Genomic DNA, 12,914 nt, shown 5'->3' on the forward strand with positions numbered 1-12,914 from the left:
TTTTCGTCACATCGTTCCAATTTCAACTAAACTTTCAATTTTGGCTTGAACTAAACACACCAAAATCAGAGTACCTACTCTCTCTGTCACATAAAAACCAAACAATATTAGATGTGACACATCTTAGTATTACGAATCTGGATATATATCTATTCAGTTTTGTTGTAATATAATATATTACATCTAATTTTAGATTTATCTTTTTTATTTAAAGACGGATGGAGGATGGAGTAATTAGCCCAAGCAGCCGCATGCGACCGGCCGGGTACAGAGATGAGACGAAGACGAAGACGAGGAGAAGAGGACTGCAAAGGTGTGTGTGTATTCTCTCCTGTCAGTAAAAATTCCTGGCCGTGTCCTTTGTCGCCAAGTAGTCATACTGTTTTTGACAAGAAGCAAGGCAGGCAGGAGAGCGAATGGCAGGTCCGGTAATTACGCGGGAAACGGCATGGCACAAAGATGAGCAAAAGCAAAGCCACAGCCATTGCAAAATCTCTCCACCATTTTCTTCTTCCCTTTTTTACTTTCTCTCTCTTGCATCTTTGTTCTTTCATCCGGTTGGTTAGACAGAGAAGGAAGCAAGGAAACAAGCAGCACAGAGATAAGGTCAGATAGAGAGAGAGAGAGAGAAGAAGCAGAAGCAGCAGCAGCAACTGCGAGGAGGAGGAAGAGGAAGAAGAGAGAGAAGATGAGCAATAAATAGAAAATTAAAGGTCGGAGCTAGCCGCTCTCATGGCGGCGTTTGCAGGCGGCGCCCTAGAATTCCTCCCCTCCTGCCGCTGCAGCTACACCCACTACTCCTCATCTCTCCTCTTCTTTATATAGCCCATCCACCTCTCCTTCTCACCACCTCAAAAAGCTACCTAAGCTAATCACCCCCATCATCTTCTTCCTCCTAACCCTTGTTGCTTAGACCCCAACTAGTAGCAAGAAGCTCTCAAGATAGGAAGAAGAAGAGGAGGAAATCTTTGTAGAGAGAAGTGGAGAATTCTAGCTAGAGGTGAGTGGTGGTGGTAGTAGTAACTGTATTTGTGCTAGTAGAGTGGAGTGATGTGTACTGTATACTAGTGTACTGCACTGCATGCCACTCATACTCACTAGCTCTCTCTTCATCCTCCATGGCTATGGCTTGCATGATCTCACTACAGATCTATCTATGGCTTCTAGTTTGGTAGCAAGTGTGTGTCATCTTTGCAGAAGATTATGATTCTGACCTAGCTAGAGCTTACAATCCCATGCCTTTTCTTGTGTGGCCAAGATCTGATTTTTTTTCTCCTTTTTTTTGTGTGTGTAGGGGATAATAATTAAAGGGGAGATTTTATCGGAGAAGAAGAGGAGAAGGTGGTGTTGCACTCGAGGTTTCTTGATGGGCGGCGCATGGCGGGATTCTCTCTGAGGGGAGGAGGAGGAGGAGGCGGCGGAGGAGGAGGAGTCGGCGGCGGCGGAGGCGGGGGGAGGGGAGGCGAACGCGGCGGCGGCGGCGATCACGCCATAGGGGCCGACAGTCTGTTCCTGTACGCGCGCGGCGCGGCCGCCGCGGCCGCCGACACGGCGGGCAGCGGCGGCGGGGGTGGGGGGATAGGGTTCCAGCTATGGCACCCGCAGCAGCAGGCGGCGGCCGCGGCCGCCGCCGTGCCGCACACGTCGCAGTTCTTCTCCTCGGGCGTGGCCACCGGCGTCGTGCTGGGGTTCTCGTCGCATGACGGCGGCGGCGGCGGCGGGCATATGGGCGGCCCCGGCGGCGGCGCCGGCGGCGGCAGGGCGGGCACCAGCTGCCAGGACTGCGGCAACAACGCCAAGAAGGATTGCTCCCACCTCCGGTGCCGCACCTGCTGCCGGAGCCGCGGCTTCAGCTGCGCCACCCACGTCAAGAGCACCTGGGTCCCCGCCGCCAAGCGCCGCGAGCGCCAGCAGCAGCTCGCCGCGCTCTTCCGCGGCGCCGCCGCCAACAACAGCGCCGCCGCTGCCGCCGCCGCCGCCGCCAGCAAACGCCCCCGCGAGCTCGTCCGCACCCTCGGCCGCTTGCCCTCCGCCAACACCGCCATGGTCGCCACCACCACATCCTCAGGTACACCACCAATTCTCACCCCCACACTGTCAATAATGGTGACACTGACGCTGACACCGCCATGGTTGTGTGCAGGCGAGGGAGACGGGAGGTTCCCGCCGGAGCTGAGCGTGGAGGCGGTGTTCCGGTGCGTGCGGATCGGGGCGGTGGACGAGGCGGACGCGGAGCTGGCGTACCAGACGGCGGTGAGCATCGGCGGGCACACGTTCAAGGGGATCCTCCGGGACCACGGGCCGGCGGACGAGGCGGCGGGGCAGCTGCCGCCGTCGTCGGCGGAGTACCACCAGCTGACGGGTCAGGGGAGGGAGGAATCGTCGCCGGCGGGGAGCAGCGAGGGCGTCGGCGGCGGCCACGGGGCGGCGACTGCGGCGACGTCCGCGGCGGTGCTCATGGACCCCTACCCGACGCCCATCGGCGCCTTCGCTGCAGGCACCCAGTTCTTCCCTCATAACCCTAGAACCTAGCAACCTAGCTACCTATCATCATCTACTTCCTTCCATGATCAAATCATCATCAATTTGCTAGTTTCATTTGCATCATCGTCTCAACAAAACAAGATCAATCGAACAACAAGAAGAACAAGAAGAAGAAGATGATGATGATGAGATTAAGAGATTATTTGTTATTTCAGCCGATGAACACTAATGCACGGTCGATCGAGAGCATGTCATTAGCTAGAGCTTAGCTAGTACTACTGCTTGTCGTCGATGAGCTTATTAATTTCGAGTTTATTAATTAATGACTTAATTTAATGCAATGCAAAGAGAGAGAGAGAGGAAAAAAAAAGAACCAAGTGTAGCTTCAATGATGATATCGAACTTGTTCTAATTAATTAATTTGCTTTTCCCCCTTGATTAAAATCCCTTCTTTTCCCCAGTTGATTTTGGCATGTGATGAGTTGATTAATTACTACTGCATGCTTAAAATTTCTTGAGTAATTAATTAAGTACTCCAGCTTAGCTTAACTTAGCTAGTACTAGTACGTGTACGTATGTGTTGTGTGTGTGTGCATGGGAGAAGCTTCTCTCTGGCTTTGGCATGGGTAAAGCTGGCCCTTCACCTGATGGTGTTTTTTTATATGATTTGTTGCATGTTTTAACCCGGTAGTACCTGCGGTTGTTTTTCTTTCTTTTTCTTCTACCAGTAGTTTGCTTCTTTTTAAGCAGCTATTCTGTACATTCAGCTGCTGCCTCATGCCTTGGGATGGATGAGCAATCAGCTTCTCCTACCTTAGCTTCTTTCTCTTCTTCCTGATCCAGATCAAGGGAAAGTACATAAATTCCATGCATTTTTTTTTGCTGGGATTGATGTAGGTTTTTTTTTTCTCTTTGGCTAATCTACTCGACAATGCTGCTACTGCCTTGTGCTATGCATCATCTTTGGACTCTCTTTCATCTCTCTCTCATGGTCATGGCCTAGCTATTGGTCTCTCTCTCTCTCCTCTCTCTAGGGTACATAGTGACCTTGTCACACCACTGTTCCTTCTTTTCCTAGGCTACTGTTTTTAATATTCTTATGTTGAAGTGACGTAGAGCCATGTTGCAATCCTTCAAAAAAAATTAAAAAAAAACAAATGTAAAATAATGCATTATACCAACCAATACAAGTCACATGGAATGATGGAATGTCAACAATGTGTATGGTTGGTTTTTACTAACAAATTAATCTACCTAGTTAGCCTAAGCAACCATTAGTCTCTCTCTACATTGTCTGAACTGAATCTATACTAGCTCTGCTAATTAATGCTAGGTGTATGCATGTTTCGTCTTCATTCTCATCTCTCTGTTCTTCGATCTGTACGTATCTACTAGCTAGCTAGCACTGTCTTCTTACAAGAGTACAATTTTTATTTAATAAAAAATATATGAAAGGATAAAAGAACAGTTACTGGTATGATCTCTTGTCCTTCAGTACAGCAACTATGCAAATTTGCTTCACTCCCGGCCGGCCTATACGTAGAGTGTAGAGTGGTACAGTAGTGATGTATAGTACTGTCCATATGCTGCATCTAGCTGTAGCCTCATCTCTACTTTGTTTCTTTTACTCCATCTGAACACTTATTCTCTTTTTATTATGGAGAAAATCATCACTGAACTTTTCATATGGGGGTGTCGTAGTAGCTCAAGTACACAATATAGCTACTAGCTAGCTTGCTAGGAGATTGTAATGCAGTGCATAATTCACAGTTGTTCAGCATATGTTTGGATTAACGATGTACATACACATCAAGTGCATTTCTGCGTTTCAAATTGTCCATCATTATCTGTTTGCATTTGCACTGAAACACTTTGGTATTGTGTTGCTAGTTATTCATACTATTGCCCACATGATTAATTAGTATATATATATACGATATGTTCTACATTGTGAGGGGCTTTTCAGGAGTTCAGATTAAGATTTAATTTGCGTAACTTCATTAAATGTGCTTGGAGTGTCACAACTCTGTTGCAAGATACACATTAACTCTATATATCGATAAAAAAAAGAATTATACATATCGATCAAAGAGAGGTATATTGTGCGTCGCTAAACTACATGCATGTGCATATATATAATACTGTAAGAAATGCAACACATTTCCCAAAATAATCAAAGATGAAGTTATTTTGGAATAGATGGAGTAGCATATATATAACTGAAGAACATATATATATGCACGTACCTTCGATCTGGGTCTGTTTCTGATCACTGATTTGAGTTCTATTATAGTACAATTCGTAGCATTTTAGTATACTAATGAATTCTAAGCTAGCTATATATATGATATAATTTCATCTAATATTTTAATTATATGCATATATATGTATTGATCTTGTTGTTAGTCATGGTTCAATTCATTCGTTTTGTATATTCATGCTCATGGATAAGCTAGGTTTATATTTCTCAGGATATATATAATGTTATATATATTCTGTAGCATCCCCTACTAAAAATCCATGGCATTGTTAAATAATTTTTCTACAGCCATTTCGCTGTACGCAATACATCCATTCAATCCTTTATATCTTATGTTCTAACTATCTTGAGACCAATCATGTATAATTAATACTATTAATTAATACAATAAGAGCTCAAGTTATTCTGAAAAAGAACACACAAATGCTGTATAATACCATTTTAAAATTATACGATCAGTTCTTATTTCGAATATCATGTATATATATAGCAACAAAGTTAATTTGCGCACAATTATGTTCATTGGTTTGTTATATATGCATGTTATGTATGAAAAATTGTAGAAAAATGCATGCAATTAATTAATTGTACTAGAGTATGTCTGTGTTGCAAAATTTTTTTTTGCTAGATTTCTTCCATGCTTAGTTTGATTGATGATGGTGTAATACGGCATCTCTTTGATTTTTTTTCTTTTAATTTGCTGCTCACATATATATGTTCAGTACTTAATTATAATGTGTGCAATATAATGGGGGGGGGGAAATTAACAGATAAATGATACTGCAAAGAATACTTATATGAATGAAACTTGCTGTTAATACTTTGCTAAACATTATTCAGCCCTTCTCTCTAAAAGAAGAAGAAAAAACTAGTGCGTGATCTCTGTGTACTATTCATGAAATTTTCTTGATTTCCAGTGATATTTCACATCATACATATATATAATAGTTCAAAGCCTCGATTCAACCTCTGATGCATTGATCCACCTTTTTCTGGTATATTTAGCTAGCAAGCAGACTAACAAAAATAGTAACTAGCTAATACTATACACTGGAGAATGATGTGGCAGTACTGAATGTTCTTGAGTCTATAATGCTAGTTCTTCCTGCTATAGTACAAGGCCATTTTCCTTTTTGCGATGAATATATCATGACTTGAACCATTGCATGATGCATTACAAGCATGTATGTATATATCACTTTCTTGTCCTTGAGACCACCTATCGCGATCTCCCTGCACATATATTTTATATCATCGATTCCAACTGATCTATCCATCCTTATCGCTCAGCACAATCCAATCATATGGAGAATATGAATCCCCTCTGTTCTGATCCTTTACGAGCAAATTCTCAAGAACCTCATTGGTTTCATACTTAAGAAGATAAAAGGGACACAATCCTAGCCAGCTATATATTGTAAAGTTTAACACCATGAATCGGGCTCCTTTAATTTGGAACAAAGGGTTCTTGGAGGAATTCAATCCCATCGAAAATTTTCCTATGTGGTCATTATATTTAGATCAATGGAATAACTATCAAAATATCCTATGAAATTCTTTTCGGTTGGCTCAAAAGATATAAATTTCGGAGGAATTCTAACATGAGCTCCAACCTTTTGACCCCCCCTTCTCTCTCCCCTAATTTCTGCATTTTTTGTTGCGCTACATCCAAATGGTCAGTTTTATTTGTTTTTTCAACGTACATATATGATTTGAGATGCTAGGGTACCTTCAGTCTAGCATTTTTCCTTCCTATATATGCGTTTGAGAATCTTGCGTTCCAAAGAAGCCCGTCATGTGCAATGTGGCAAATCTAGTAGTAAACATTCCATATATATACTAATTTTGTTTTGTAATAATAGCATTGGCAAACATTTTACCAATCCAAACAATGCCAAATTAATGTAAGATGTCTAAAAGAATATTAGTTATATGTAGCCTTGTTATGTTAGATAAGCATGAGATCGATCTATTTCTTTATACAATAGAAGTTATATGTGAGCTATAAACATATGTACAATCTCCATATCATTAATAATATTGGTTTTTATGGCAAACATGATGGCTATAAACCACATTACATAAGCCTAGAATGCAGTTCACTATCCATCACAAACATAGGAGGAAAGAGACATGAGTTAGGCCTTCTTAGATTTTGTGGACCACTTTCCCTCCATGCATGACCTCTAACAAGAAAATTTCAATTTTGACCTTGTCATAAGAAAAAGCTAGCTAGCTCTCCCTTTGCTATCACCAGAATCCTACTACTACTACAACAAACAAGGAATCTGACCTAACAAGAAAGTTTTATTGCTCTTCAAAAAAAAAATAAATAAAGAGACATAACAATTTATTGGGCCAAGCTATCCACACACCTAACACCCACAACTATAGGCTTCTCCTCCTCCATCTAGGGTCCTAATTGCAAAGATTCATTTATTTTTCAGTGACTTGTACACTGAGCTTGTGGGCCTGCTTATGTGCTTGGGACCCTCCTAGTCAGCTGTCTGCTCTTGCAAGCTTTGCATACACATGATAAAAGAGAGAGCTCAGCTATATAAGCTTAGGTTAAGACCTCTTACCCTAAGATGGATGTTTTATCATTCATGCATTGTGTAGCTAATAGTGTGGGGTTAGAGAATATATATATAAGAAGGAGGCCAGGGATACAAGAGCAAAAACAACTAGTGTACATATGGTCCCAAAACCCAAAGAGGGAGAAAAAGGCTTTCTAAAGGGGATGCGGCGTCTCACATGCATCCCACAAATTTAAACAAGCACAAGGTTTAATTGGTCACAAATCTTAATTAATATTAATGGTGTCTACTTCATGTCCCATATGTATATAGTATACTACGATATATTTATATGCATGTAGCTAGAGTACACTAGCTAGTACATATCTTACTATGTCCTTTTTGTTTTTATCTTTATGATGATGAGCTAGTAATATAGTAAAGTAGTATCTTACAAAGGACATTTCTATATACAGTTATACACATATAGTATATCCTTCCTTAGGTACTAAATGACTAATTGTTCAAAGCATCATATGCATGCATTATATATCATCTGCGAATTGAGTATATTTTGCATCAATAAGTTAATTGTTGTATAATTAATCATATGCATGGAGTTAGTGATGACTTAAATGGCCACAGCGTTTTGTTAAATCCGATATACATATGCCGTGCATGAATGCGTAAATGCGTACGTAATTATTCTAGTTTCAGAGAATAATAACACACATGCTCTGAACAGTAAGCTATAGTGCTATACTGCTATATACTAGTACTACCTCCGTTTCGAAATGTTCGACGCCGTTGACTTTTTAGCACATGTTTAACCGTTCGTCTTATTAAAAAAATTTAAGTAGTTATTAATTCTTTTTCTATCATTTGATTCATTGTTAAATATATTTTTATGTAGGCACATAATTTTACATATTTCACAAAAGTTTTTGAATAAGACAAACGGTTAAACATGTGCTAAAAAGTCAACGGTGTCAAACATTTTGAAATGGAGGGAGTATATTTTTACGATGTGAGTTGACCTATAAGCTATAATGCTACTGTAATTAAAAAGGACAATTCATAATTCATACTGTAGTTTCTGAATTATTTCTTCCCTCTCAAAACAACCACTTTTGTCTTGCATGTTATGCATATCTATGTGCGTGATTAGTTTGTAAAAATGTAGGGCTATATATACACTTATAATTAATTATGAATTGCAATACATACAAGAATATATATAGTATAATATATCTTAATTACCCTGCATACATGCATGTCTATCGATCGGTTTGGAACTTGTGGGCTTGTTTGACAGAGCTTTAGCTTTAGCTCCATCTTTTATGAAGTTAAAGTCTAATCAAACGGTTTTAGTTTTTCACACAAAAGAAGTGGAGCTAACTGAAGTGATATGAAAAAAAATGAATTAGAGAAGTATAGTAGTTTTTTTTTTGTGCTGCGTTGCAATGCAATGCATAAATGCTTTTTGGTGCGCTTAACTTAATTAGCTAAAAAGGAGTATTTAACTAGCCTGAGAAAGAAGATTAGGGCGTCGACTCATCATCAGTAGAGCTGGTAGCTAGAGTACTACACACTGCACTCTACAGCAGCTTAGCTACATTGCTCCTAGCTACAGTAGCTAGCTAAGCTAGCTTTAGTTAATTAATTAGGCGCACTCCAAGCTATAGCTAATTAAGTAATTAGGGGAAACCGCGTACACCCTGCACATGCTAGGTGCATGCGAATTAAGTAAGCTAAGCGCGTTAATTCGCTGAACCTTATTAGCTTTGTCACGTATGCGCGCGACACTGTAATTAGCATGTGCTCGCGCCGTTCGCATCGATATAATTACGAACCCTAGCTACGTGTAGGCTCTGGCGATTAGCGTGAGATTAATTAGTTAATTAATTATCACCGGTGACAAGATGGTTAACTGGATCGCTTGATGCCAAATCCACAACCAACAGGATATACTACTAGCTTATGAAACTTGCACTGTTACTAATATATCCCCCCATGTTAATTAGTTGTTAATTAATAAGTATATTTGATTAGGCAAATGAGAAGGGGAAAAAATAAAGCTAGTGGACGCAAAGAGCTGGCCTTGGGCAGTGTGAGATCATCAGAACCGAGATGAGAGGAGGCTGGAGAGTTCGTACTTTGTGTTTTCTAGTGCTTGCTGATGGGAGGCAGCACAGTGACTTGCCAACTCAAAGTTTTTAATTAGTAGTAGTAATTTTATTTATATATAGGACCATAGTGTTATTAATTTTTTTTTCATTTCTATCTGTGTGTCTTTCTTTGTTGCTAAATGCTATACTCCTCATCAGACTCAGTGCAAAGTACTGTGCAAGAAGAGTAAGCTATAGCAACAGGTCAAAAGTTTGACACTGTTAATCAAGCATGTAGTGTTGTGTTATTTCCAGTAATTATAGTGGCATGAAGCAGTTAGCGTGATTAATTAATTACTGAGGGAAGATGCTTGAGGTGAATGGATGGATGGATCGATTGGTGGCAATGGGCATGCATGCACGGGGCTCAAGTAGATGCAGACACACGGGAGCTTCCAAGAGATGTGTACATGCATGTCGCATATATGCAGGTTCTTCAGCTAGCTGTTCATCAGTGGCTGCAAGCTGCTATAGCTGCTGCTGCACTTGCATACTACTACAGCTGCTACACCTAAGCACTAGCAGAGCGAGGCATATGCGGCGAGTCAGTCTGCTGCATACTACAACTCTGATTTCTGATCGATCTACCTATATGTCCTTCTTATATTCAGCTCGAATTATTAGTGTACTGTACTTCATATCTTTCATAATTGACGAACTCGATCGATCGATCGAGATCGACCGATCCATCGTCCATCGTTCATCTCTGCAATAGTCTCTGCAAAGCCGCATGCATGACCTAGCTAGCTAGCAGGTTAATTAGCTAGGTTTGGTACATTTGTGCTATGCATGGTCCTCCTCCTCCTCCATCTGACAGTGTACGTGAATGTTGCCAGATCACAACACAAGATCCAATTCAGAGTTAGAATCCGGACAGTACTGCACATATACGAAACATATCCCGTCTTCCATGCGTGATCGATCCATTGATTTTGATCGTAAATTTGAAGTTAGTTAGTACTCGTAAACGTGAAGGCAAAGGTATTCAACTAATTAGCAAAATTGGCTTAATTAAGCATCACATCGATCGTATCTATCTCTCTCCTTTGCTAATTACTGATATATCACGCGAAGTGCACGAAAGGAACGGGAGTGATCTAAATGCTGACAAAATCATGGCATTGCATCGACAGTGTGATCATGATGTCAGTGTATATTATGCGTGTAATTACTTGATTAATTAATTGCTTGATTGATTTAATATTCCTTGATGCTTCTTTCGTTTTGTCGGCTAGCTTGTCCCTTTCTCTTTTTAGCGCAAATTACGGCCTCTTGCTTTGCTAGCTGTTTGCATTTGTGAGAAGTTCTGTAATTAATATTGCTCTTACTAATTATGTACTACGCGACACTGCCATTAATTCTTCAAATGTTCATACCGAGTATGATTAATTAGACTGGATTTTATCCCTTATAGACCGTATCCTACGCACAATGCAAACAGATTAATTATTACTCCTAAATTACATGAATGGATCATGTGTAGAGGCTTAACACAGTAAACGAATTGTCGCATCTATTCGAAGAGCATTGAGCGTGCATTAGTAGTGCAATGATATGTAGGTAATGGTATCTAGCTAGGCTTTGAAAGAACCATCAAAAGATAATTATAAATTATTAGTAAGAGACACTAAACCTTCCAAATCCAACCATCTATTCGTCCCTAATTAACCTATACCTACCTACCTAGCTTCTAGACTCTAATTACTGTTGTAAGATTTCATTCACCACACAAAATCTTGTGCATGAATCATGATAGCGACGAATTCTAATTATAATTATATATCCCAGCTAATACAGTGCTTAATCTGCAAGGAAGATGCATGCACACGTCTTACTGAAATTTGGTGATAGATGATGCATGTCATCTATCTCGTCGTCTTCTCTGAACAATAATCCAACTGCTCCTCTCCTCCTTTTTTTTTCACGAAGAAATTATTAACAGTCTGAAGATTTTGCGTGGTTGATCAACCGGACAGTAGTGTGTTCAGTTTCGTCAGACACACTAAGGGGATGTTTGGATCCTGCCAGATTGGATGTTTGACACTAATTAAAAGTATTAAATATAGACTAATGTCAAAACCTATTCCATAACGCGTTCGCGAAAAAAACCTATTCCATAACTCTAGACTAATTCAAGAGACGAATCTATTTAGCCTAAATAATCCATGATTAGTATATGTGATGCTACATTAAACATGTGCTAGTTATAAATTAATTAGGCTTAAAAAAATTATCTCGCAAATTTATGCAATTAGTTTTATTAGTAGTCTATGTTTAATACTTCTAATTAGTGTCAAACATCCGATGTGACATTTAGTCCATGTATCCAAACATCACCTGAGAAATCAAGATGATGTTAATTTCAATCATCTCATGATCTCGAGAGAGATATGATCGAATCGATGGATGGTATGGATCAAGGTGTCCCTGTCCCAATGATCGATTCATATATATATTATTACGGTTGCTTCTGATGATCATATGTTGACTATATGGGCTAGTAAAGATAGCATCCGACCAACTTCAATGGTTGCCAATTCGTAACGACAAGCTTAGGTTGATCCATAGCCATGGTAGGCTCCTGTGCAATGCAAGAGATGAGCAAGCAACTTTGTCCCCCAGACATCTGGGCCCTACCACCAATATATACATATCAGTCACATTGACCTATAGCTGCAAAAAGAAACTGAATATTTATTATATGTGTTCACAGTACTCTCATGAGCTAACCATATGCAACTGCTAAAACTTAGGTATTTAATAATACATATATAATCTGAAGTAGTTAATTACTGCCAATTTGACTGAAAGAAAATTAGTAAAGTGGAGAGCCCCATACAAGAAGAAGATTAGTGCGAGATCAAGTGATTAACACTTTTAATTTAAAGGGCTTTTTTTTTATTATCTTGGAGAGGCCCAAGCACCTTTGACGAGGCCCTTTTAGCTGAAAGTCCGGTGCGTCTGATTGAGCCCAGAGCCCAGTCTTAGTCTCAGCTGGTGCCGGCCGCCTTTAAATCTTTATTATTTAATTAATCACCTTGTGATGATGATGATCACCATGATGATTATGATTCCTTAATACGACCCCATGATTAGCAATGCCATATGCTTAGCACATGAACTTGAAAAGTAGGCGGCCAAAAGCCGCTGTTAATTTGTCTCTTCTACTTTGCATTTCTTAATTTCCATGTTGAACAGGCGACTGAAAGTACGTACAGAAAATTTAATACCTTAATTTAGTCGAGGATAACATTGTTAATTACAGCAATTATCTCCTTGGCTGTGTAGTGCACTAACCTGCGGTGATTACATTTTTAAACGAATATACATTGAAAATGTGAAATTTTCGTGTAAATTCAAGGTGATGTTTATATAGAATTTTCGTCCAAATTCTGGTGATGCTTATAGCTTTCCGTGGTACTGAAATCGAAAAAAGAAATGCAGTAGCTAGCATGGACGCTGTCCAGCGATTATTAATGGGCCAGA

General features: G+C 40.1%; 1 protein-coding gene across 1 annotated transcript; it reads left to right on the forward strand.

Moving 5' to 3' along the window:
- The first annotated feature begins 848 nt into the window (after window positions 1-848).
- LOC4342046 (protein SHORT INTERNODES 1-like) lies at window positions 849-2,928 on the forward strand. Its single transcript, XM_015786689.3, has 3 exons — window positions 849-1,000; window positions 1,295-2,068; window positions 2,144-2,928. The coding sequence occupies exons 2-3, from the start codon at window positions 1,378-1,380 to the stop codon at window positions 2,530-2,532; spliced, it is 1,080 nt and encodes a 359-aa protein (XP_015642175.1). The 5' UTR covers window positions 849-1,000; window positions 1,295-1,377; the 3' UTR covers window positions 2,533-2,928.
- Window positions 2,929-12,914: the final 9,986 nt, after the last annotated feature.

Source organism: Oryza sativa, chromosome 6 (genome assembly GCF_034140825.1).
Source record: "Oryza sativa Japonica Group chromosome 6, ASM3414082v1".
In the NCBI taxonomy this organism is placed as follows: Eukaryota; Viridiplantae; Streptophyta; class Magnoliopsida; order Poales; family Poaceae; genus Oryza; species Oryza sativa.

Bases quoted from the DNA above. Each gene is read 5' to 3' on its own strand.
- LOC4342046 (XM_015786689.3), top strand. From the start codon at position 1,378: ATGGCGGGATTCTCTCTGAGGGGAGGAGGAGGAGGAGGCGGCGGAGGA. The intron at 2,069-2,143 runs GTACACCACCAA...GGTTGTGTGCAG, and splicing joins CGCCACCACCACATCCTCAG to GCGAGGGAGACGGGAGGTTC.